Raw genomic sequence first — 27468 nt, 5'->3', positions numbered from 1 at the left:
GGATGGGATGGAATTGCTACCGAGTGCCATGTGCAATGGCAGCCAAACATCAACCGTGTCAAAATTCAAAGAAACAAAAGCGGAAATGTTTTTGTTTTCCTTATTTTTAACAGCCGCCACATGAGGAAAACTAAAACAGCCGAGTGGTAATGGAAAGCTGATTTGGTCAATGAACTTTTCCCCCCGTCTATAATTATAATTGGCCCAGCCAGCGGAATTGAGTTATTAACCTGGAGCAAAAGGAAGCCAAATTATAAAAGCTCGAATTTAACTACATTTTATTTACCGTATCTCTGATTATAAATTATATTTCACTTTAAAAAAATGATGACACGTTCCTATAATTCGTATAAAGGTAGGAGTTTTTCTTTCTTTTATCAAATATAAATAATATTTCATATATTGCTGTGCCACAAATGTAAAACGATGTTTTATTTTGGCAAGCTACCAGCAATTTTAATAAAACACAATTTATGCATATTTTGTTATTTTAGTATTTTTGATTATAAAAGAAATCAAAAAAATAAAACTGCAGGCCTAGTTGTTTTTATTTGTAATGAAACAAATAGTCTCTCATGCTTCAACAGGGCTTTTAATCTTAATCATTGCTATTTAAACAGCTTAATAAATTCCAAATAAACGTTTAGTCTTAACATTTTAAAAGCAATTGTTAATTTTTTTTTGCCAATACTATAAGCAACCTACATTCACAGAAGTTTATGGTTTTAAAGTAAACATGGTGCATTTAAGTTTTGTGCAATTTTTAAAAAAATATTTAGCTCGTACTTTTACCTTTTTGGGGACGATCGCTGTTAAACTACCAAAGACATCAACCTTTTCTGGTTTGGTATATACATGGCATTCTGGTATATTTCATTGGTATTTTGACAACATCGCTGCTCTGGCCACACTGATGCCAAACACAAGCAAAATTTGTGAAAACTGTTGCGGACTGTCGCGAAAAACCGCTAAAAACCCCGGAAACAGAAGAAATAGAAGAAACACGTCATTGAAATATGCAACACTAGAGTGGGCAATCGGGAATCACTGAAAAAACCAACGCGGAGCGCTCGAGGAACAGCAGCCAGCAATCATGGCACCCACCCCCTTGCCCCTCCCCCTGCCCCTCGAACAAATGCCCGGCGTCGGCGGCGGAGGAGGCGGCTATTTGCCCGCTGGCCAGGTGAGTTACGCCCTCTCACGCCCTCCAACTATATGTCCCTTGGATATGTAATAAACGTAATAAACTTGCCCCAATTCCAGGAGGGCGGCCCACGGATCAACACGATGTCCATGTCGGTGCTGATCGACTTCATCATCCAGCGCACCTATCACGAACTCACTGTACTGGCTGAACTGTAAGTGAATGCCATAGTAAAACCCCAGTAAAGTGGTCACAAGGGTTGCACATTTTCAAAAGACTCGTTATGGTTTCAAAATATATAATAGTGATTTAAAAGCTAAATATACTTAAATATTTTAAACATAAAATGTTATTCAATGAATGTTCCAGGTTACCCCGCAAAACGGACATGGAGCGCAAGGTGGAGATCTACGACTATGCGGCCCGCACCCGCCATTTGTTCACCCGCCTGAATGCGCTGGTCAAGTGGGGCAACTCGGTGTCCAAGGTGGACAAGTCGTCGCAGATAATGAGCTTCCTGGACAAGCAGAACATGCTCTTCGTGGAGACCGCCGACATGCTGGCCCGCATGTCTCGCGAAACTCTGGTTCGAGCCAGGTTGCCCAACTTCCACATACCCGCCGCCGTGGAAGTCCTGACCACGGGCACTTACAATCGACTGCCCACCTGCATTCGGGAGCGGATTGTGCCCGCCGATGCCATTACGCCGGCGGAAAAGAGGCAGACGCTGCTCCGCTTGAACCAGGTCATACAGCACCGCCTGGTCACTGGAAAATTGCTGCCGCAGATGCGGGAATTTCGCATACGAAACGGACGAGTCACCTTCGAGGTAAAACACGAGTTCAGCGTGGCCCTTACTGTGATGGGCGATAGCCCCACGGTTCCCTGGCGACTCCTAGACATCGATGTGCTCGTGGAGGACAAAGAAACAGGGGGTAAGTAGTTATGAACCCTCTCGTTTAAATTAACTAACTTCTCCCCTTAGATGGCAAATCCCTGGTGCATCCCCTGCAGGTAAACTACATCCATCAGCTCATCCAGGCACGTCTGGTGGAGAATCCCAATGCCTTAAGCGAGGTCTACAACTGCCTGCACTACTTCTGCCAATCCCTGCAGCTGGAGGTTCTGTACACGCAGACACTTCGTTTGAACTACGAAAGACTAGACGACAACAACATCACGGTGGAGGAGTATGTGCCGGGCGTAAAGTTGACGGTGTCTTACTGGCGGGACCTGAAGTCGGAGCTTGGCTACCGCCTCACCGTTCAGTCGGACCCCAGCGAAATCGGGCGTCCACTGGCGGTGGTTCATGTGCCCTCACTTGGCGCCAAGGAGTCTGCGGAGGTGGCAGATCGGGCCGTGCGCTCCGAGCATCTTTCAATGGAGCGCCTTATTGTCCACACCGTCTACATAAGATCTGTGTCCCGGCTGAGCGATCTCAAGCTGGAATTCCAAGCCTTCCTAAAGGATGTTGACTGTGAGTGTAAAGTTAAAGCAATTCATTTAAGCAGAAGTATGTATTAAATCAACAAAATCTTTTAACACAGTTAACCTACAAGGAACACCCGCCATTTTGACCGTGCCCGTGCTTTCTCCTTGCTTGAGGGCCGAGCAGATCCACATCACCATCGACACACACACGGGCATGTTCCGCTGCCATGTGCCCAAGCATCTGGACTGCCCCATTACGGAGGAGATGCAGGATTGCCTTAACGGAGATCGCAGCAAACTGCCTGCGTTGCTCTCGGAGCTGCGCTTCTGGATCACCCATCGCAGATGCGACAAGACGCTGCAGCATCTTCCTGCCACGGCCACCGAAACACTTCCCTTTCTGACTCAACCGGAGCAGGAGCTTTTGCAGCCGGGCAGGCACAAGATTTACGTCAAGCTGCACAGGCATCCCAATATTGTGCTGGTATTTACGAAACCATTTAGTGTTTTATTAGAAGTATTGAAATTTTAATCCCTGTCCAGGTGGTTCAACTCAAAGAGAAGACAACCATGCCCAATGAAATGGAGTACACCTTCCACCTGGGTTTCGTGGCCTTCCAAAAGGACGAGCTGGATGTGATAGACGACTCCGCCAAGCAGCTGGTATCTGTGGTGGCCCAGCCGCACTCGGACATTCCAAAGTGTTACACCAAGCTGATGCGCCTCATCGAATTTGACACATTCGTGGCCACACACGGACCAGGAACCGAAGTGGATGGTGAGCCTTAGACCTTTAAAGACTTAAAAACACTATTAACATTTATCTAACTCTTAGCGGAAGTTTCCCCACACAAACGAAAGTCGAACGGGGATCTGCTGGCGCCGCCTGCCAAGCAGCAAAAGACCATTTTTCCCGCCTACTTCATTCCCGAGTTGGCTCATGTGGTGGCCATGTGCGACGAGAAGATCCCGTTCATGAATCTCGCCCAGACGCTGTCCAAACACAATATACCACACAGCGGGCTACAGGTGGAGGCGAATGCCACTTCGCTAGTGCTCAAGATTCTGGCCTTGCCACAACCTGGAAAGATAAGCTTTGGAAATCAGCAGCAGCAGCAGCAGGGAGCAGCTGGTGCTGGTGCTGGAGCCGTCGAAAACAAGCCAAGTGGCGCCTCTGGCCTTCCAAAAATCGAGCCCCATGTCTGGGACGATCTGACGCGCCGCGTTTTGTCCATTTCGGTGCGATCGCAGACCAACAAGAACAGCCAGGTGCGCATCTGGGTGGTGGAGTTTGTCTTCTACAGCACTCCGCTGCAGAGCAGCCACCAGAAGGAGCAGGGCAGTCGGCGAACCGTCTACCTTACCTACGAACAGGCCAACCATGACTTCTCCAAAACGGTCGAGGATTTGCTCAACGACTGGTCAAAAATCGTGTACCTTTACACGCTGGTTCACGACTTTGCCGAGCAGCTTCGAAACAGTAAGTTATTGACTGCGAGTTGGCCTTAATATGGATTAGCTATGAAAAAACAACTCAATGGATTACCCATGTCTTATCATCTAGACGAAGAACAAATGAAACATTGTTTTAACCTTATTTCCCTTAACTATACAGAACGCCTTTCTCTGTGTGACATGCTGGTGGTCAAGTCGTATAGCTACATGAACCTGCTACTTGGCTACGGACCCAAAAAGGAGGTGAGCTGCAATATCTACTGGTCGGTGCAGTCCCACGGCTTCCGTTTGACTTTCGTGGGCGGCATGTCGGCGGTTAATGCGCACTCAATGATGCGCGACCAGCTGGCGCAGCACTTGAACCAGCAGCACAGTCTCACCCAGATTGCCCAGATCCTGCACGAGACCTACAATCCAATGAGCTCCATTGCCAAGCTGCCGGTGCTGCCTTTCTTGGGAATACCGGTGAGTAAGCTTTAAGTATAAGTCTTTAAAATTGTTTTTAATAAAATACTCTCATATTTTTAGCGTCCCCAAGTGCCTGTGCTATCGTTTTGCATGCTGGCCCAATCGCCTTGCCTGATGAGATTGACCTACCAGGCCGTCTACTGTTTGGAACTTCGTTTTCGGGCCAACAGACTTGTCTCCATTCGCGACGGAGCCAGCAGTCGCTTCGAGCGGAATGTGGTGGAGGAGTTCACGCCCATCCAGGGCCTCAAGGCCTTCCTCTCCAAGTACGTTGATGAATCGGCTGCGTATAGAGGGCGTGCTGCCCACGAGGATGACAATCCGCTGTCACCCATGGGAATGGAGGACAACTTTGGTGGTCCCAGCAGTGTGGCCGGAGTAAGTGCTGGGGGATCTTCGCCTTTTCTGGGCACTGGGATGCGAGGACCGCAGTCGCCAAGGGACAGTGGCCTGCGTTTTCCCGCCCCACACACGCCGCCTTCCAGCTCCAATCCTCACACTCCGGCCAGTCCGCATCCAAGTGCCGGGGCAGGTGGGGCCGGTGGCAGTGGTGCCCAGGGTCATGGCAACTTCAATCTGACATCCCCGCCAGCGCCGCATATGCCGCATCCCTCGCCCAGCGGATTGATGCCCTCGTCTCCGCTGAATCCTCAGCCCAGTCCACATATGGTGCACAGTCCAGGACCCAACACTCTGTACATGCAGAGCCACCAGGATTCTCCCTTCACGGCCATGTCGCCGGCTAATAATAACTGGCCCGGATCGCCCAGTATGCCAAGGCCTTCGCCACGACCTGGTCAGAGTCCGGAGCACAAGAGCACAGGCGGAGGAGCCCCTCCCAATGCAGCGGATAGGGGAGGCGCACGGGGCACTCTCAATCGCCCCTGGGCTGGAGCTGTGCCCACCCTTCTCACCCACGAGGCTCTGGAGACCCTGTGCCGACCCAGTCCGCATCCCAACAAGGACATCAACGTGCCGGACATGAGTCCGCTGGAGCGCTTCCTGGGCTGCGTTTACATGAGGCGGCAATTGCATCGCAACATTCAAAGTGAGGAAACTCTAACAGCCCTGAACAGCACGGAGCCGGGAGTGGTGCTTTTCAAGGTGGATGGACTTCAGTGCCAGGTGGTGCTGAACCAAATGCACATGCAGACGCTGCACTTGAAGATCTCGCAGCTGCCGCCCATGCCGGACAAGCTGCCGCCGCCGTTCCAACTCAGTCAGGACGATCTGATGGTGATAGAGCAGTACTTTGACACCCGGGTGGCCGCTCCACCCTACAGACCCAACTCGTTGCACTCCATTTGCCGGCTCCTCAATCTGCCCGCCCAGGTTCTGAAGGATTTTGTCCAGATCATGCGTTTGGAACTGAAGCCCGAGCTCGGAGGCGACCAGCTCAAGTGGACGGTGCAGATGTGCATGCGCATGCCGCCCTCTGCGGTGCCCATTGTGCCCAGTGGCAATGCCTGTGTGGTGCTGGGGCGCATGAAGATCCTGTTCTTCCTGCAGATCACACGGATTACCTACGGCGCCGGCATGGGCGGGGGCAAGGACTGGAAGGACAGCCCCTCGCTCGTGCTGCCCATCGTCTACGACATCCAGACGAACGTAACCCAGCTGGCCGAGCGAACTGGGCAGGTGACCTCGCCCACCATGACCGCCGCCAGCACGATGCTGCGCCGCTTCGCCGAGTTCAATGCGCAGCAGAACCAGTGCACCCTCTTTCCGGCCATAACGGATCTGCTGACCAACCTCCAGCTGGCCGCCGAGATGCCCCAGCCACCGCCCAATCAGTCCATCGGACCGCCAGTGGGTGTGGGCGTTGGTGTGGGCTCCAGTCCGAACCCCATGATGCAGCCCATGCAGCAGCTGCAGCCGCAGCAGGTGGGAGGTGGACCCCAAGGACCCGTCGGTGGCTACCCGCAGATGGGCCCCAATCCCGGTGGTCCGCAGTGATGAAGGCGCAAGCGCCGCGCCTCCTCGCAGCAGCCGTGAGAGGCTGGGAGCCTGTGAGCTGGCCATCGGAACGGCGATCGATTATTTGTTAAGGAATTTACTGGATAAAATATATATACATCTACTCGGCGGGGGTGAGTCGATTTTGGAATCGTAGAAATCGTAGCAAAGGGAAAGTAATCCATGAAAAGTTTCGAAACTCCACATAGGTTACTTTCCGCCTCTATACATTTTTATATATGCCCCGAAATCGATCCACTCTGCAGTACTTTATTTAGTTAGTGATACTACACAATTTGGCAATGCCTGATAGAGATATAAGCTTTGTCGATGTCATGTTCCTGTGGACCAAGGACCATTAACATTTCGCACTCTGCCTGTAGCCCATCATCTGATCCCAAGAACACAGTAAAGAATGCAACTTCAGACACACATTTCAAAGATCAGGTGCTATATACAGCACATTTTATTGTGCTGCAGTCCCTGAATACATGGGTATGAAAACACGAATTACACATCCGAAAATACAAATTGTTAACTAAACAAGGCGGCTAGGTATGTAATAAAAAGACTAACATTAATTGAAGTAGCTGTGAGTCATACGTTTGTGTTCCTTTGCTAATTTGTTTCTATCACATGGTTCGATTGCAGATTCGCCAGGTGCCTGGCAAATGTGACTTTGTGACTTTATTGCACCGAGGTTAGTTTGTGTTGTCGTCTATCTAAATAATCTATCTACTCCCATTGGTTTTTGGCTTGGTTTGGCTCCCAGAGTGTTGCATTCCCATCACTGCTGGCTCGCAATCTGAGTGTTGTCCATTTGGCTGGTCAGCTCGGAGATGCCCTCCTCCTCGTCGGAGATCAGGTCCACCCAATAACGCAGCTTCTTGCTGCGCAGATAGCTGGCGGAGTTGTCGAAGACCACCGTGTCTGTAAGGATTAAGGAATACCGTGTAATGGAGATACTAAAAGGAGGCTGCATTTACAGTTGCGGTCAAACCAATAGTAGTTGGACAGTTAAAGTGCTCAAAAATAAAATAGTATTTTTTTTATATTTATTGCCTACTTACCTATCAACAAAATGGATTAAGAAAAACTTCGATATTGAACTAGTTTTTGAAAAAAAAGAATTACAACTTTTAAACCTTTTATTTAATAATCCCTAAAAATTCACTTTTGAATATACTGTAGCAAAAGATTTTTATTGCAATTTATGAATATAACCATAAACCCTTGCTCATCTGCACTTTGTGTTGGAATAAAAGTATTTTTAGTATGGGATCTATTTTTTAATACAAAATTGTAGTTTTTTTTATCAATTTTTTTTATAGTCAAGTTTCTTTTATCAATTTTTGTAAAGTCAACTTTTTGTATTCTTGCCCCATTTGTATTATAGTATTATTTCAACAAAAATATAGAAAAGTTAAAAAATTGCTATTTCCATAAGCTAAAAAACTACTATATTTTGAACGCAGCTGTAGTGTTAGCTTTGTTTCTTCTTTGCAATGCTGATAAGACCAAGGCAAGGCAATTGAGCTTTTTTTCATCGCTAATTCAAATGAAATTTGTGCATCTACTCACAAGTGGTGTTGGGCCGTGTGGAGATGTAGCCTACTTCGTCCATCTCGTTGGAGTACACTGTTCCCAGTGCCACCTCGCTGCGCTTCTCGCCCGTCTTCTCGTCCACGCTGTAGATGCCAAACTTGATGTCATAGTCGAAGGTGCGGAACTCCCAGGACAGGATCTTCTGCTCCTCCAAGGCGACCCTGAATTGCAACTTCAGTTTGTCGCCCTTGGGCACCTGCGTCTCCACAAAGTCCCTGTCGCTTTGCTGGCTACTCTGGTCGATGTACAGCTCCTCCGGCAGCTTGCCGCCCCAGATCATCAGTGCCTTGCACTGGGGATCCCCGTTTCGGTCCACCATCTCGCCGCCCCAGGCCTTCGGGAACGCCTTGCGGTTGACGTGCGAGAAGAGCTGCTGCTGCCACCGATCTACGCCGGACTTGTAGATCACGATCTTGCTGGTGGTGTTCTCGTCGAGGAACTTCTTCACAATATTGAAGGCCACCGAGAAGAGTTTGGGCGCATTGATGATGTAGCACATCTTGAGCAGCTCCGGGAAGTTAGCCTCGTACTGTTTCACCGTGGAGATCACGCACTCAGCCGCCGGTCGCCAGGCGTACTGCTTCAGATTCACGTCCTGCATGTCGAAAAATACGACCAGCTGGCGGGCACGCCAGCCGTGTTTCAAACTCTGATCGTAGGCGATCTTCATGAAGCGCTCGATCAGCATTACCAGGTACTTTTGGAACTCGAATCGCGTTACGCAGTGCATCATGCCCCACATGTCGAAGTTGGCAAAGGGGCAAACCAACACTTAAAGGGGAACATTCAGCTGGTTAAGTTTGTTTAAGTTTGTGACGTGAATTTGATTACCCACCTGGTGATCCTTCGTTGTCGTAGCCCATGAGGCCATAGGGTAAATATTCCTGCAGTGCCTTGGGCGGATCCCACTTCTCAATGTTGTCCACATTCCACATGGCGCGGGTCTTCAAGCTCTGCGAGGTATAAATAGATTAACACTTTTTGTATTCGTTTAGTTTAATAATTTCTGTACTTACAGCTCTCAGCATTTTCTCCGCCGCTTCCAGATTCCATTTTCGAGCTGTTTTTCGATACAAAAAAGAAGAAGTTTAACTGTCTACATAATAAACATTAAGCGAGGATAACTCACCTCTAAGCCACCGCACCAGGAAATAGTCATCGTGGGTTCCCACCAGAGCATCGTCCATTTGCTTGCGAAACTGTAAGTATATTGGTATCAAAAAGCGGTTATCAATTAAAAAACTTCGAACGTATAAAATTTTTTTAAAGGAATCATTAAACTGAAAAGAAGATTATATGATTCATAAATAACCAATGTTTAATCCCTTTGCTTTTTATAAACACTTGATAGTTAAAAATTTTGATACATATATATATATAGCAAAATCGAAAAGTATCTGTCAAGATCGACTAACTTGTATAATTTGTGGGTAGTTGTAGTCAGTCAGTTTGATAGGGGGATATTTACGTAAAGTTTAAAAAGTATTATAAACAAGCTCTCACTATCACCTTCTTTAATACTAACGCCTTTAAAGTTTTCAAATCTAAAGTATTTGTTGAATTATTATTAGTTGTTTAATTTATGGTAAATAACAACATGGTTGAAGAAGTAGATGTAGTCCAATAAATCTTGTACCTAACAACAAAGATTTTAAGTTGACTTAAAAAATCTTGGAATACTTTTAAGATTTGCTGTCAATGTATTTAATTGAAGAAATATGTTTAATTAGTTGGTCCTGAGGAGGAATTACAGTGGTTATGCGACCTAGATGCAAGCGATAAATCTAATTGCATTGACTTTGCCCTCTAACTTGTGTTTAAGCTTATACCGGCTTGAAAAACAATTTTTCTAATCTGATTTCTAGAACCAATTTGTTTCGATGATTTATTTACTGAAGGCCGAACAGGGGTTAGGTTTATAGCAGCATGTTTGAAGAGTTTAGCGAGTAATTTTCCTATCTCCAAACGATAATGTTTATGGCGTCTGATATTGGCCTTTGTTGTCTTTAATTGCTGTTAATTTGTATTGGCCTTGTCCGACTGCCCAATTCGGATGTTGTTAACGAAAGTTGATTGAAACACACCAGCAGCTGATGTCAAAATTTCCTTTCTTCACTTGCATTTGTTTTATCTGCCATTTAACGCCTTTGTTTGAGGGGTTTTTGTTAACAATGTTTATTAAGTAAACATCACGTACTTCAATTTGCATTCGATCAAGTGCATATTTAGCACCATTTTAATCATTTAATTGACTCGCGTCTAGGCTGTTTGACTTGCTGAGGCTGCTGAGTCACTCGGCTCTGGCCAAAACCACTTGAAATTCAATAACGAGGCCGTCTCCGTTGGCTCTGTTTTGTTTAGTTTTTCAGTTTGTCAGTTTTTCAGTCTTCGCTTTTCGCTCTTTGGCTGCAAACTTGGCCAAAGACCAAGCTTTATTATTGGCCTCCTGGGTTTTTGGCTAATACCCGACTACGGGTGTCATTAGCGCCGCGTTCTGTTGGCTTTGGCTGTGTACTTCCTCATTTCGTAGGCCATATAACTGGGTTTTTGCCTTCCACTTTGTTCTTCTATTTCTTTGGCTGACTTTGACTGCGTTTTTGAGGCAGACAAACAGGTAAATACTCATTGAGCCGTTCAAAATTGGGTCTATATTTGGCCTGGTCACTTAATATTTTAGGCTGCAGCCCGAATAATGTTTACCTAAGCATTTAACGCTGTTAAAATGTTGCATTCATTTTGCATTTCACCTAAAATCCAGGAGTTTCTCTTTGCTTACTCGAAAATTTGGCCACCCGGTCCGAAAACCTGTTGCTCTGATGATTTATGCAAATTTTGCAAGATTTCTACTGTAGATTTCTACAGGTCTAAGGTCCGATCTCTGAGTAATTTCGTTCTGGATCAACACTCTCCACTTAACGACTCATTCGCGTTTATCATTAGCCAGTTCATGTTTATTTATACTGGTAATCGCAGTTATTGTGCCATGAAATGGCAGTCGCAATTAAAAAAGGGCAAGGGTTCGCTCTTTATCCACCCATTATAAAGAACGACTTTATAGTCGTAGTAAGCCTTTGCCTATTTAGTATTTATATTTTATTTTTATGCATATTATTACTCAACTGTTCGGTTTGTGTGCCACCAGTCGACTTCAGCTGAGTTTTCAATTTCGCAAGCAGTTTTTAGTGTGCCAAGCCAGAACACATAAGAAGTCAACAATGCGCAACTGCAGATACAGGCATCAGTGGCTCAGTTAAAAGGGGTTTCCAATAATGTGTACAACAACCATTTGAGTGTATTGCTGGTCATTTATTAAAACGTTTTTTAAGGGGCTTAAAATGCAATGCTTCTCTTGTTTTGTTTTATGTTTTTTGAAGTAAGTCCCTTTTTAATTATTCCTACGTCCGCTCCTGATAAGAGGACATGCTGAGTTGCAGCTGCTCTTGCCGCAGTATTCAAACAGTGGCTAAATGTCTGGTAAAATTTGCTAATATTGGAAGTGGAAGTCAAGCGAGCAATTATCCATTTCCATAACTAGCCATCAATGTTTCGCTGATCGCATGATGACTATACTGTTTTATTTTGCATAGAATATCCCATAAAGCTGGTTACCTAATCAGCGGGAAATTTTCGATTGCGATTTAAGTAGTTTATTATACATTTATTTTATACTTGCCCTTTTTTGTATTTTTACATAACGATATACATATACATTCAGATAAATACAAAAATGTATTATGTTATATAAAAATTGGTTTAAAAAATTTAAAAGATGGACAAAACACATATTTTTTAAATTTAATCAGGAATTAATCGATCAGATCTTTTCTTTTCCTGTGTGGTCAATATATAAACCAAATAAACATCTCCACTCCTTTCACTTTTTCGCATTATATTTTTTAATCAACCAAAAACATAAGCTTGGAAATGAAACAGCGTCATTATAATTTGTTATCTGTTAAGCAAATTAATTTATTCCCAAGTGTCTTATGTGTTTCTTTTAAGAAAGACATACTTCAATAGGAGAAATGCAATTTGTTGTTCAAATTTCTCCCTTGGCAAAACTTATTTATAAGGCAACTAATTCATTAGAAAGTAATTAATTCTGTAAATTTCTCCCTGGACAAAACTCTTTTATAAGTTTGCTATTCCCCAAGAAAGATACTAATTTCTCCCTGGGCAAAACTCTATTATAAGCATAGTTTACCCACCATTATGAAACTTTATCTGTAATGACCAAATCTCAAAGCAAATATCTTTTTATCTTAGAGACCCAGAGAATTCCCCGGAGAATTCTTTTCGCTCAATTCTCGATTCTCACCTGCTCCAACGTCGCACGTTGCTCCTCGCTGATTTCGGGCATTGGGCCGGACATTTTGGTGTTTTTGTTTGTATTTTGTTCCAATGCCGTTTCTTATTTATTTGGATTTGTTGACTGAGCGGCGTCTAAACGTTGCCAATTTTGTAAGCTAAGCACACAAAAACACATAAATGTTATAGAGATGCGGCCGAAACGGATTTCTTTTTTTGTGCTCCTCACACGCAAAACTAAAACTTCAACGCTTTTTGCTTTGGTTATTTGGTTTTTGGCAGCTGCGGCTCAGAAGAAGAGATAACAATAAAAACTTTCTACTATTATTTAGCCGTTACGTTAGCGCTTTTAGTCGCGCACATTATATTTCCAGCGCAATTATTCTGCGTTTTATTTTTTATTCGTTTTGTATTGTAGCCAGTCGTCAGACAGTCGGACAGCCTAATTACAATAATGCAAACTTGGAAAATGTCTCTAACTTGGCCCAATTCGAGTGGCGCACGCAAATGGGCAAAAAGAGTATGATTGCAATGTATCTGTATCCACAGCCGCGTTTGCGTTTAGAATGTTTTGCTTTTTTGCTAGTGATAAAGTGCCGAAGTGTACTACACTTCACGCGACGTTCCGTTCTGTTCCGTTCCGTTTTGTGGGTGGTGAGCAACTGACGCCAAGTCCAATGGCACTGCGCCACTTAAAAGTGGATGAATCGCGGCATTAAGAGAGCAAAATACAGAGAGTGTGCTCTTTAAAGCCAAACAAAAATAGAAAAGTTCCGACTATAAGATACCTTCTACTTGCAACCACTTCAAAAAATTTGAGTACCTAAAGCTAAAAAAACAATGTGTTTTGGAAATTCTATGGTGATAACTAAACATTTTAAGGACCCAAAAATCTATTAAACTTAAAATACAGAGAAACTGCTATTTGAGGTCATAAAGAAACCAAAAAATTCCAAATATAAGATACCAGCCAGATACTATACTGCCCTATACAAAAATAATTAAATACTTAACCGAAATTGGTTTTCACCCGTATAAATTCAAACCTATTTCATTCAAAAAGAGAGTGTGCTAAAAAGAATTTAAAGAATTTCAAAGATCCGAAAATCTATCAAGAACTAAATTTAATTTAAACAGAAATAAGTTGTTTCATTTCATATGTTTAAAAGTGGATGAACAGCGGTCTTAAGAGAGAGCTTCAAACAAATAAAAGACACTGAAAAGAGATACTGCTCTTAAAATTCAGAGAACAGTTTGAAAGTGAAGTAGTCGAAATACTTGCTTATGCATTTCGGGGATATTATTAAGAATATGATATAATAATATTATTGTTAATAAACATATATTAAAGAACTATTACTACTAAAGGAGTACCTTTATTTTGGATTGTGGGATTGGAAAGGAATAAATTTTAACATTATGCTTAGGAATATTTACCTATACGTCTTCTTATAAGCCTATTTTAACTTATACCATATAACCCCCCATTATCTAAAATCCAAGCTAAATCTCTTTTGTTTTTATTATTTACTGCCTCCCGATTAGCAGCAATTAAAACTTATCATACGTTGGGTTTTCCAATCAACTGAAGAACTTTTCAACTGATAACGATATTTTTTGCATGCCAAATATAAACATATGTTTGGCAGGATAAGATAAGAGAGCTAAGTACTCTGGCCCCACGTTATAAGTAGTTAATTGTTTTGTAAATTGGTAAACAAACTATTTATAAAACGTTTTTTATTATATACAGTCCATGTTTAAGTTAGAAATTAAAAAACTATGAGATCTGAAACAGAAAATAACACTGCCAGAAATTGACAAATTTTCATACCTTTCATGCTTACATTTAAATTTTTAGGTGTATAATTTACCTAATTAAATTTATAATTTAAAAAAATCTAGTTAACAAACAAATTTTGTGTACGATTCACCCGTTTCATTCGAGTAATCCCCTTTAAGAAGACTAACATTTATAAGTTATTAAGAACCGTTTGAAAACAAATAAAAATACTTAACAAACCAGCAAAAGGGTCACCCTAGATCCCACCAATAAGCGTCTATCGAGTGGAGGAAAATCGCGCCAATAATATCGAGTGTAGCGTAACAGGTGTGTGGTGGGTTGACCAGACGTTTATTTCACCTGTTGTTTATTTTGTAAACAATAACTAAACATCCTCCTTTTCTTCCAGCAAGTGCTCTCCAAACCTCCTGCAAACACCCAATAATGGAAAACTTATCCCGGCTAGAATTTGGTCGACGAAGGGTCAATTTCAAAAGATTTTGAATAGGTCGCAAATATATGTTAAAAAAACCCAAATTAAAGTCTTTCCCTCTTTACAGGTGGGCTGCTAAGGCATATACGACTTTGAGGACTTATATAGTTGCTACACAAGGAGACCAATTTTAAAGAGCAAGAGATATGATATTATTTGGCTTTACTACTTTAATATCGATCACCAGACCACCGTGCCGTCCGTGATCTTTTTGTGGAAGTCGTACAGACTGGGAAAAACGTGATCTCGGTCGATGTCCTCGCCGTATTTCTTGACTAGATACGCGTAGCTCTTCTCGTGGACCAACGCCGAGTGCCAGCCCACTTCCTTGGCGGCCAAATAATCGGTGGTGGGACCATCGCCTATGTGCAGGCACTCCTCCGGCTGCAGGTTCTCCAAGCCGGACTTCTCCATCGCCTTGTGAAAGATCTGCGCATCCGGCTTTTCGGCTTTAACCTCGTACGAGTTCACGGCAAAGTCCAAGTACTGTTCCAGTTTGGTGTTTTGGAGCAGCGCCGTCAGTCGCGGATCGAAGTTGGCTATCACCCCCAATTTGCACTTGTCCGGCTTGAAGTTCTTGCGGAGTTGCTGAAGGAGTTCCACGCTGCCATTGCACGGCTGCCAGCAAATGGAGGTCTTGTACAGCTCAATCAGATGGTTGGAGAAGTTGTGCAGCTTCTCGTCCGGAATGGCAGCTCCACTCTCCGAAAAAGTGCCTGCGGTTCAAAGAGATTTGGTTAAGGTAAGTGGCTGTTTGTTTGTATTCCCAAATTTTTATATAAAAATGCTCACTAGAGAACCTCTTGCTGATGTGAGTTAAAATAGACTTTAAAACATTTATAATTAACAAGAAATTAGCAATTAATAATATGACGCTTGTGTGATCTTCGCACGAAAAGAGATACTTAATTAATCTCTTATTTGTCAAGAGTAAACTTTTTCTTGAATATTAAATAAATGCATAAATCAGTTCAATGGAGAACCTCTTGGTGATGTGAGCTTATCAAGCAAATAAATAAAGGAATATTTAATTAATATTTAATTTTTCAAGCGTAAACTTAGTTAATGAAATCGGAAGAGTCTAATAAGTTAGCTCAGTTTTTCTTGAATATAAAATAATTACATAAAACTTCTCAATGGATACTTTTTTGCTAATTTTTTGGCTTGGAATAGACCTTATGACAATTATAATTAGCAAGAAACTAGCAAATCATAATTTGACGGGCGAAAAGATAATATATAATTAATCTAAAATTTTCCAAGCCGAAAGTTTTTGAGTTAGTTTTGCTTTTCTTCAATATAATTGTTTTTTATACATGATTTAATATATCTCATAGATTTTCATTTGAATAAACGTTTTGATGTTGATGGAGCATATATTTTCGATGACAAATCAGAAAAGGAGTGTTGATACCTACTCTAAACTTATTTCTTTTTTATTTCCCTGATCAAAGCTTCGCCTTTTTCGCAAATTTTTGTTAGACAGAGTTGCGGATACGAATCACATTTAACAGCGATTGTGTCAAATGCACTTTGGAACATGTCGGACTGTGTTTATCATCGAGTAGCAGTGAAGACAAACACACTTGTGGGGCACTCACCTGCTATCAGCTTACGCCACCACTGCTGCCACTCCATCTGGGGATTCGTGTCGCGTCCAAAGTTGGGATAATCCCTGTTCATCTTGTACCTGAAAGAGCAGGCTTTAACTCAGCTAATCCATTTACCATCTTGCTTAGCTCACCAGTTGGCCTTGAAGTTCTTGGCCAGCTCATTGTTGTCGCATCTGGCTCCGAAGAGGGCTCCAATCTCGCCATATTGCTTACCGGGAGTGGTCCGAAATTGGAGCAGCGTGTTGGTCACGTCGAAGGTGATGAGTCGAAAGCGGCTGAGGCTGCGCATCTCCGGGTTCAGCTAGTCTATCTCGCTAGAATCAATCTCAAATTCAAAATCCGCTCGAGCACTCTGTTGACTCTCGACGCTCGCTGAACGTTAGCGACTGAATTCTGCCGGCGTACTACGTGTGCTTGACGGCAATTCTGTTATTGTTTTGTATGAAAGCCGATCCGCTGCCTCGTTATCACCAGCAGCAGCAGCTGCTGCCCCCCAGATTCCGATTCCGATTCCGAGGGCTTCTGTGTGCTCGGATGGGATCGAAACGAATCGTTTCTCGGAGCATCGGTTTCAAAATGGTTTTGTACTTATAAATTGACGGACCTGCGGGTGCTGTGGTTATCTCTGGTTCCATGATGTCACATTAGTATCGATTTGCAATCTGCACTGATTACGCGGCTATACAAACACAATTAAACAAGATTGTCGCCCATTCTCTTATCAGTTTTTTAGGCTATTAGGTTGCTGTGTTGTTTTAAAACTGCGCGCCTTGTTTCCAGTGTTGGAAAATGTATCGATTTTTACATTGAAACATTTTTACCTACGGATTAGTACATTCTTTTTACCTCAAGGATTTTCATTAACCCTGAATATATGCTGCAGTATTCAAGTACAATATTATTTAAAAGCCATATTGTTCTACAGTTGTATGGAATAATTTAATTTGGTTTGAATGAATAACCGCTTGATATTATGTTTTTGTTGCCCTTCTCAAATAAAAGTAATTTAAATATATAACCAAATAAATTTTTATTTCCCAATATACAACTGGGATTTAAAAGAAAAGGCTTCACTTCTATGTAACGATTGAATTCAGAAAATAGGTGACGGCGCCTGGCGGATTTTAGTGGAAACTTTTCCGGCGGTGTGAGTCCCTGCTTTTAGTCGTCTCCTGTACCTTAGAGATTTCTTTTTGCAATAACTACCAAGCATATAGACTTATGCTTTAAGGAAACAATTAACTAGCTTTCAAATGTTTTTTTTGTAAATAAGAGCTAAAGGCATTTCCCCAATTTTTCACATTTAAAAGTATCTAAGGAACCGCTAAAACGTCAGCACTGAGACTCACTATTTTTAAAATGGAACTAAAAGATGGCGCCAGAGTGGAATTAAGCGTTTGCGGGTAATTTAAATAATATATTTTAATGGAAATTAAAAATGTTAAATTCAATTGTTTTTTTAACTTTTATATAAGATTAAAAGTTTGTACCAAAGTAATTAATGAATTGTTGTATGTTACAGCCTAGTACGTGACATAAATTCGGAAAGTGTGTATTTCAATTTTTAAAAATTAAAAAAACTGCATTCTATAAATTTGCTTTGGCTGCACCCTGTCTGCGTTGGCATTTGCCAATTCCATTCGATTTGGCTATAAATAAATCACCAATTTTGTGCTGACCACAAGCCAGCTTGAGGTCGGATTTCTATGGAAGGGAATTCAGGATTCTTCGCATTCCGCTTGTCAAATTGTTTGTTTCTTTTTGTTTCCTTTCGTATTTTTTTTGTGTCCGTTGGTTTGGAATGGTGCATTTTGTATGGAATGGCATAGCTGCGACTACCAAGAATAAGAATTTCCAAAAAATCCAGCCAAAAAAATTGATAATGCCATTAAGTTTAATTTTTTTGACTAAGTCTGCACTGATTACTGTTTTTAAAAAAATGGAACAGTACAAATATAATAATAACTTTTACTTTAAAATTAAAAATTAAATAAAAACTAAATTAGAAAATCAAAACAAAAAGATATGTAATTAAATAATCGGTTAAATCCAGTAAGTAAATTTAAATTTAAACTTGAAGTTATAATCTTCCAATATATTCTGTCTTTTGTTATGGTTCTTAACTTTGCCTATCAGTAAGATGAATAGTATAATTGTAAAAGCTTATAAGTTTTAAATTTGATCATGCTAGAAAATAATTTAATTAAACAAATTAATATTTAAAATAATTAAACTTCACATATAAAAAAGAAAAGAAAAAATATTGTGTGAGGGCTAATTGCTGATAAACAATAAAAGTTATATGGAAAGGAAAATTGATATTTTGTTGTTTTAAAAAGTAATGCACTACCAAAAGTACGGGTAAATGAAAAAGACAACTTTTTTAATTGTTTCGACCCAGTTTACCTTATTTTGAAAGTATACTTAATTTGAAAAGTACAACAACTTTTCCAAATAATGCAAATTAACACAAACTTTTTGGAATTTTCCGAGCACTTGGGAATACCTTTCTGGAAGTGCCACGCCATCGATTACCACCTACAAAGCTTGTTTGCTCTGCTCTATGCCACCTTATCGTGGCTCTCTGACGGTTGCAGAAAAGCGTACTACAAAAAAACAAAAACAAAAATTACAAAAACGGCAAAATTCAGTTACTGTCCAACTTTCAACAAAAACTTTCCCAAGAAAAGTAACCAAGCGAAGGCGAGTCAACGACTCCCCTGGAATTTCGTGTTGGCCCTTTTCGAAATGTGTCTGGCTTGGTAGTCGGGGCCGAAGCTCCTCCGCCCCCTCCTTCCCCCAGATTCCCCCAATCCCCTCCAGATCCACCATATCCCCCGATTCCTCGGTCCTCTTGCAACTCCGGCTGGCTGCCTGACTGCCTTTTAATATTATCTGCACTTTGGGTCTTTGGCTGCCGCCGCTTTTGTTGTTGTTGGTGCTGCTGTTGTTGTTGTTCTTGCCGCTTTGATTGGTCGTTTTAACCTGTTTGCGAATTTCTACCATGTTAATAAATAATTTTTAGAGGAGTTTTTAGAAGCAGCAGCAGCAAAAGTACCGCACCAGCAGCGCCAGCGCCATTACACTGAGGGAAAATAATTTTGTTTAACATTAATAATGCTTTTATAAATTATAGGACCCGAAATAGACACACATATATTTTGGAACTATAATTTATGCTTAATTCAGCATTATTTAGAAGTAATTATATCATTAAAAAATTGATTTCGTTGCATTTAGTACATGGTCTTTTTTTATACAGGTCACAATTTATTTTTCAACTAAACATCATCTATAGGAACAAGGATTTTTTTCAATTGAAAATAGTTTTATATAATTTAAAATCCTTTTAAACCAAATAAAAACAGAACTTTTATTTATTCAAACTTGGTATATAATATTTTTGATAAAGTTCATAATGTGTTTTTCAAGTAAACAATAAAAAAGATTTTGATAGTATTTTCGGGCAGTGCATAGGAACTGAATATTGTGCTGCTGGCAGCTTCTCCTGTTTCTCCTGGCACGACAACTCCTCATCTCATCGGAGTTGGAGAGTCGTCGTCGTCGGATTAGGTTTGGCTCCTCCACTACTGCCACTTCTTTCTGCTCCTCGGGTTCGGTTCTGTTGGGTTCTGTTGGTTCTGTTGGGTTCGTTTTTGGTTATGTTGGGTTCTGTGTGACTTGGAATGCAGCCAGACGACCATGGGATCCGCCATCCTGCGTCTGCTCGCCCACTAGTATGTCCAGATCCAGAGCCGCCTCCCCAACTCCTGCTCCTGTCTCCTTTTCGGCACTGCACCACAAACTGACACCACAGCTAAAGGATGTTTTTGTTTCGTCCTCTACCAAAGCAGGGTTCATTAAGTAGCTAGGAATGAATAATGAATATGTAACTGGATAGTTCTAGAATGGTTTAAAAATGATCTGTTTCCATTTAAATAGTATAATTTATGATTACAGTATAAATTGCAAATTGCTATTATTGAACTTTTCTGATAAGTATTAAAGTAATGACCACATTGCATTGTTAAATATTTGTTTTTACTTATAAAGACCAAATTCAAATTTATTTCATAAACTTTTTTACAATAAATTTAGTTTAATTTAATTGATGTCATAAAAAATCACTTATACTATTTGATCTGTGTATTCTATCATTTAACTAAACTGCTTTATTTATAAGGTGTCCTATAAAATTTAAAGCAAAAGACCTACAAGGCTAAAACTCTATGGGAAGGGTATTACATAGTCTGATAAGCTATTCCACTTTACCCACTCTGGTCTATGACCGCTTCACATTCACAGCTCCAAGTTCGTGGAGTGCGACAACACCATGCTGTTCTTGTTTGAAATTCCTTGCCTGCTTTTTATTTTGTGTTTTGCTCAGCGCTTCGTCGTCCCCCCATCAGCATCGTCATCCACATCGGCACACACAGAAAAAAAATTATATTAAATCAAACCATGTTAACCATTTAACGGATAAAACTCCTTCAGCCTATGTAAAATGGATAATTGCCATGAAAATGGCAGATTACTGATAAAATATTCAAGTTTGCAAAAAAATAGTAATTGTCAAATAAAAAATTGTTCTTCAACTATTTAAATTGTGCATCTTTTTTTTTTTGCATAATTCTTTTTTTTTTCATATACTAAGTTATTTGTAAAGTTGTTTATAAAGACTTACGTTTCATAGTTAGTTCAACGTACTATACTCTTTTCTAAATGCACTGGAAGTCGAATCAAAGGCTTTGGCCTTTTACTATATTAAAATACCAAATGATGATTTTTTGAGAGGTAATAGATAATCTATAATTCAATTTTGATTAAAGAAAGTTGTTAGTTATTTTAACATTATTAATGGCCGTAAATATAAAACTACAGAACACATAAAACAAATAGAAATAAAAAATTATGTTTACATATGTTTTTTTCTGTGTGCATCTGAAATTCCCCCCTGAGCGGGGAATCTTCGCCGTCTTCCGTCTTGGTCAGCATCTTCAACATCGTCTGGCTGGGATCGCCTTGGTTTTAGTTTTGGTTTTGGTTTTGGTTTTGGTCTTGGTTTTTTGTTCGTGCTGTTTGGCTGGGATGTGGATGTGGATGTGGATGTGGATGAGGCTGGGACTGGGGCTCGTTTGTTAAATGTTTGGGTTTTGTTTGAGTTTATTGAGTGAATTCCTGGAAAAACGCAGGAATTTGTCTTTGGTCTTTCTTTTCGGTTCGGTTCGGTTTGGTTTGGTTCTGTTTTCTTCTGTTTGGCTCTGTTTTTTCTTGGCTCCCAGGTCCGAATGCACTTGGTACTTGGGTGCATAAAAATCGCTTTACGGAGTTTTAAACTTTTTGGGTTTAGCGTCGCTTTGCGTTGCGTCGGTTTCCCAAAGGTGTCTGTACGGGTTTGCCGTGATAAAGGATGGACAGGTGATTATGACTTTTTTAGCGGGACACCCAATTACGTGCGATCGGCAGGAAATCGGTAAAGATCAACGAAGGGCCCAGCCCCTTTGCCCTTTCGCTAAAATGCCTTTGACTCTGATGGGAACTGAAGTCCTGAAGTCGTCGGGAGTGAAACATAATACTCTGGGGTGGTGCTGGTGCTATTGGGATCTCGGGATTATAATCAAGTCCTATAGAAATTATTGTTTGCCCCTAAATTGGGCAAAATGTTTGTGACAAAGGTGCTTCTGGTTTTCGTTATTTTCTGAGAACTTCATGTTCAAAATGTTTATTCCTTTTTTTCTGTAAATCAATCAGGCATGCTATATGTTCACTTAATTGTTTTCAAATTATAGTATTTTTTATAGTTATTATTTAAGAAGAAATGGAAAAACCTAAATATATTCCAACTATGTTTTTGCCAGAAAACTGAAATATTTCAGAGCGCCATGCGGAATTGGAATCTCTCCCTCTGTAAAAGAAGACAAGAAAGTTTTCAGTTCCGGTATGCCCGAAATAGAACATTCCTGCTGGATTTTCACCTTTGTGCGTATTTTCTTTCCCCCATGTCGGTTCGGATTTAGTGTTCCTAAATCATTAAGAGATCTCTGCAGAGTTTCTAGAGAGAATCTTGGCAAATGGAGGAAAATCCGTGTGACTAGGGTGCTCTTCCCGCAGTTGGACCCCTCGATAGCTTCTAAAAATACGAGAAATGGATGGAACCTTGGGAGAAATTTGCTATTTTCGACCGATGATTGAGTTGTAATGATTGGGACAAAGTTCTAGTTCTTGTTCTTCAGCATCCCCCATGTGGATGAATGGAATGCCTATGTGCCACAACCGAATTTTTGCCTGTCAGTCAGCCGCCCTGCACTCGGAAAAAGTTGTAAAACACCCTTATATAGAACTATTTTCAAAGTTTAAAAGTCTATTTTATTTTATATATAATACACTAGATATAATATTTTAGAAAAATTGCTACGCTTTACATTTTGAAAAATTAACATATAATCCTTACTTTCATTTAAGAGTTTTTAAGGAATATAACACATTTAGATTTAGAGCTCAGCAATTAATTTTTTTTAGCGATTTCTATTTTTTTTTAAACTTAAATATTAAAAAAGTTTTTTCTAAAAAAATTTAAATTATCAGCGAAGATTGAAACCTTATTGAAAATTTAAACAAGTAGTTTTTGTTAGTTTTCCAAGCTCTCTCTAGTTTAATGGTTGTGATTTAAACTATCACTTTTAAAAGGGGACGCCCACATCGCATTTCTGCGCCGATGGGATGCCGATGTTTAAGGAAAATTAAAAAACTTTTGAGGTAATGGCCAAGCGCCCTCTGAGGAACTTTAAATACAATTTGCGGGGGAGGAAGCAAGTTGTATGCGACTATTCTTTGTTTTCCTCTTCTCCTTTGTTAGTTTTTTTTTTTAATTTTTCTTACAAGAACCAAGTTTAAAAAAAAGTATTTTTTATTTGGAGTTTGTATTTAAGGAGCCTGACTCCAATTTATATTCTTTTCATTTCGAATCTATTAAGGTAGCTTTTTTCTCTACTTTTAGACACTGAAAAATGTTGCTATTTTGTATTGTTGCTGTGCCTTTGGCTCTGTTGCTCGCTTTAAATTTCTAATTTTGTGGGCAAGTGAATCTGAATTTGAATTTAGGAATGATCTGGTATGTATATAGCCGTGTCCGTGTCTCATCTCCCGTCGCAGTGCGGTAAGGTACGAGGTATTAGCTGTGAATACAAATGTGTTCGAGCTAATAGTGCTTTGAATAAAAACTCTAAAAGCTTGAATTGCATTTTATATGATAAAATTAAATAAGCAACTAACAAATGCAATATGAACTCTTAGCAGCCATGACAAGAAAAGTAAATTTACATAAAACAAAAATATATTATTTAAGGTTTAAATATTTGGCTATATAAATAGTAAAAAGCTTTTTATTTTCTTAAAATTTGTGTTAAGTTTGTAAAATGTGGTGTTATTAGAGCAAAAAAAACTTTAAAAAGTAAATATATATTTTTTATAATCTGCGTTTAATTTGTGAAATTTTCACTTTATTTTATTGACCTCCGCTGTCCCCGTGCGTATGCGTATTCTGCGTTCTGTCCATTACTCAAAGAAAGCGTCGCGAAAGAATTGCCGGCGAGACGTCGTTGATGTCGATGTCGGTCAGAGACGGCCAGACAATGTTTAATTTGTGTGCGAATTTCTGCGTGCCAGGGCTGCAGCAACAGCCAAAAGTACCGAAGTGAGTCATTTTATGCGAGCTAAAGCCAAAATGAACTGCCACTTCCGGTGGCGCCTGTTGCTAGGCAATGCTGACCTCAGAAATAGCTACCGGAAGTCATGCAGCCCTGGCCGAAAAGGAAATGGAAGCCCTGGCTGGCGTAGCGCCACCATTACCATTGCGACATTATCCGCGGTGCGTTGCCGTCTGGCCAGTCTTCGAGCTATTTTCGACCATGTCTTCGTCTGCAGGAAGCCCAGTACACTGCGACAAAAACCCTGGCTATGTAGAAAATAAAATAGCGTTATTTAGGCATACATAAAGAAAGATATTTTTATATATCAGTTTTTAATTTAATATAATAACAATAACTTTATCAATGATAATGTTTAACAAATACATTGAGAAAAAGTGACAGTGGTTGTAACTGTAATGCTATACATTGAAGAATTTTTTGTGAAATAATTATAGCTTAAAGTTTATAGATTCATATAATGATGGCATAAGTATAGTTTGACAGCACAAAAATAGTTTACAATTGATAAAGTTCTTTTTTAAATAGTAATTGTTTCAAAAGTAGCAACTTTCCTTTTTCAGTCAGCTTTTTCCTCAGTGTAATCATTGCGGATTCGTCGGTCAGTTCAACTGGCGGACGAGACACACGCAGACGCTGAGAAGTTTCGATTTTTATTTTTGTCTAAAACATCTTTATGTGCTTTTAAATATGCTGCGAAGTGACATTAGATTTTTCCGCGGCAAAGGGGGCGGAGCAGTGGCAGGGGGTGGGCGGAAAATAGAGGTGGTGCGGCGGAGGGGGCGAGGGGGGGAGGAACACAGACAGATCCGCTACAGAAATAAAATTTGTCACAGACAGTTAGATCAGCAGCGGCACAGATGTGTGTGCGCCGCCGCCGCTCGTCGTCTATTCCTATGGATACATCAGCATCTGAGCATCTGAACATCGCCAAAAGGCGGTCTAAACTTAGACCATCCCCCCTCTGAATTTTCACCCAACCTCTTGCTCCGGCTGCCGTTGATGTTTTGATTGATAGTCGTCCAAGCCCATTCCATCCAAGGTGGCTCCGATCCGATCCGATACGATCCGCTCCTGGCAACAGTGGCAGACGGTAGACAGCAGACAGCCTTCCAGTTCAACAGTGGTTGAACAGGTCTAGACCAACAACAAACACTGCTACAACAAACATTGCAACAACAACAATTGCAGCGGCAGAAACAAAAACAACAGAAAGATATATCCACATCCGTCTAAGTTAGCATTGCATGTGCTGGGATGCAAACGCTAAGCGCTTTTCGTTGCCCTCACTTTTAGAAGGTCAATTCACTAGGTTTCGAAACAAAAAATATGCTTTTTAAATCGCCATTAAAAATATACTTTATAAATACATTTGTGTAGTTTTCGTACAGTAAAAACTTTATTTTTAAACTAACATCTGCATGCATATCTTAAGAAATAACAACTAGGAAAAACAAAAAGATATTTTTTAATCCAAGTCCAATTAGACCGTTTAACATTTTTTTTTTTAATTTGGCCAAAGGTACGCATTTTTAATGAGTTTTCTTAATAGAACAAGGCATTTTTTTTAATGTGTCAAAACTTTAAATATGCGTTATTTAGGTTTTAAAGAGATTTAGTTGTTGCATATAACAGAGCCGCTATGTACAATGAAGAGTATTTCCATTATGGGCTAGATATTGCCAACTAATTTCTCCATTTTTTCAGCTTTCCTCTGCATTTATTTTCGAATTATTGTGCCCAGTTCTTGAGTCATTCTTCCGCGTTCTTGCATGAAAATGGCCGATGGACTGGGTTTGGCGATTTCCAAGGGGAAAAAAGGGGGCAAATGCAGTTGCAGTTGCAGCTGATGATGATAATGATGGTTGCATTGGCAGCCGTATTCGGTAAAAATTAGCCATGCCTTTGTCTGGCTGCCCAGCTTATTGTATGCAGATGCTGCAGATTACCCACTCAGACATCCGACTGAAAATCGGACAAGGGGTATTACTACCTAGCCTGGTACACTCCCTACACTGACTGCTTAAAACGTTTTACATGTTAATTAATATAGTTAATTTAAACATGATCTTAAATCATATTTAATTCATAATGCGAAAGTAGAGCTCTATGTCTTTCAATAAGATAAATTAGAGAAAAAAGTATGGTCTAGAGAATATTAACAGAATTTAGAACTGATTTCTTGCAGTGCACCTCGGGACCATCTGCATGTGGCACTAGAAGCATGTGAGGTGAGGGCGCAGCAGCTGATAACAAAGAGCGGGAAGAAACGGAATGGGTAGAAAGGGGGTGGAGTTCGGCGGAGAAAACTGCATTCCTCACATTCCAACGATGAGCGACGACAGCAATAACAACAACGCACAACGTTTTTCATATTCAAATGCAGCCAGACCCAGACTCAAACTCAAATTTAAACTTATACTCAGACTCGGACTCAGACGGGGACTCAAACAAAACACACCGAGATCTTACACTGGAAAAAACACTTGACATTTTTTTACATCTCTCCTTATAAAAAATATATTACTTACAAAATAACTAAATCACAAACACTTACAATTTTGTGATGACTCTCAGCAAATTAAACTTTACTTAACATTTTATACCAGTGATCTAAGGGGTTTACTATACTATTTAGTTCTGTTTTTCTGGTGATTTTTTTTTATTTCTTATTTTTTTGTAATCTATAAATAAATAAGCTTTTAAATCGTACCTAACATTTTATACCAGAGAGCTCAGTTCTTTACTCTATTATTTAGTTATGTTCTATTTGTTGAGCATGAAGCTAGTTTTGAATAGATCCTACAAATTTCTCGCTGTGCACCCATCCGGAGGAACGTCGATTTGTGGCTGAGCCGCACTTAACATAACAACAATGCACAATGCTGCGGGATGGCTGTTGCCGATGATGTTGTCGCTGCAACTTCAAAAGCTGAGCAAACACGGGGGAGAGAGTGGAGTCGATTCGAATTTCGAATTTCGAACCTGGCCAAGAATGTGAGAAAGAGTTGGCCAACAAAGTTGGCTGGAGACTGGCGACTGGCGCTGTCGGTGGGTGCGAAACCAATTTACAGCGCCCCAAAAAAGTGTGGCAGGGGGGCAAGCTGGGGTGCGGCAGGTACCTCGGCTGGGGATTATTGAAAATTAAACTCTTGACACCTCGACGACTTCGTGGGGCATCAAGAATGCAGTCTATCAAGGCTATTGATAGGCCAAATTACGGCTAAGGTTTCAGTTTGTTATGAAGAATGAACCGTTTTTAGTTAATATATTGCATTGATATGAGTGCTTTCACAAAAAAACTATCCATATTCTTAAGCAACTTTGATTTTTGTTTTGTTTTTTGGTGATAAGACGATCTGGTGATGAATTTACAAAATATATATAATAATATTAACAACTTTTTTTATGTTAATCCTTTAATCGGATAACTATAAATTTGGCTTTCAAAATTTATAACCAACTTAATATTTTACTAAGATAATCAGATTAAAAGAAAATTATTT

The 27468-nt window shown here is 40.6% G+C and overlaps 3 protein-coding genes across 3 annotated transcripts; 1 reads left to right on the top strand and 2 right to left on the bottom strand.

Moving 5' to 3' along the window:
* Positions 1–916: 916 nt before the first annotated feature.
* Positions 917–7040, top strand: LOC128259021 (mediator of RNA polymerase II transcription subunit 14). Its single transcript, XM_052991104.1, has 9 exons — positions 917–1183; positions 1264–1358; positions 1514–2079; positions 2130–2621; positions 2692–3059; positions 3119–3353; positions 3411–4055; positions 4191–4495; positions 4559–7040. Exons 1-9 carry the CDS (start codon positions 1094–1096, stop codon positions 6452–6454), a joined length of 4692 nt encoding a protein of 1563 aa, XP_052847064.1. The 5' UTR covers positions 917–1093; the 3' UTR covers positions 6455–7040.
* LOC128259038 (SEC14-like protein 2) lies at positions 6936–13046 on the bottom strand. The gene is made up of 6 exons (XM_052991154.1): positions 12378–13046; positions 9189–9258; positions 9076–9119; positions 8895–9012; positions 8036–8830; positions 6936–7384 (listed from the first exon to the last, which is right to left on the bottom strand). The coding sequence occupies exons 1-6, from the start codon at positions 12429–12431 to the stop codon at positions 7242–7244; spliced, it is 1224 nt and encodes a 407-aa protein (XP_052847114.1). The 5' UTR covers positions 12432–13046; the 3' UTR covers positions 6936–7241.
* A 1725-nt stretch (positions 13047–14771) lies between these two features.
* LOC128259046 (rhythmically expressed gene 2 protein) lies at positions 14772–16800 on the bottom strand. Its single transcript, XM_052991163.1, has 3 exons — positions 16388–16800; positions 16245–16333; positions 14772–15359 (listed from the first exon to the last, which is right to left on the bottom strand). The coding sequence occupies exons 1-3, from the start codon at positions 16543–16545 to the stop codon at positions 14824–14826; spliced, it is 783 nt and encodes a 260-aa protein (XP_052847123.1). The 5' UTR covers positions 16546–16800; the 3' UTR covers positions 14772–14823.
* Positions 16801–27468: the final 10668 nt, after the last annotated feature.

The sequence above is a fragment of the Drosophila gunungcola genome (genome assembly GCF_025200985.1).
Source record: "Drosophila gunungcola strain Sukarami chromosome 3L unlocalized genomic scaffold, Dgunungcola_SK_2 000005F, whole genome shotgun sequence".
NCBI classification, from domain to species: Eukaryota; Metazoa; Arthropoda; class Insecta; order Diptera; family Drosophilidae; genus Drosophila; species Drosophila gunungcola.
Note: the sequence above shows the minus strand (reverse complement) of the source record. Positions and strands in the feature narration are given on the sequence as shown.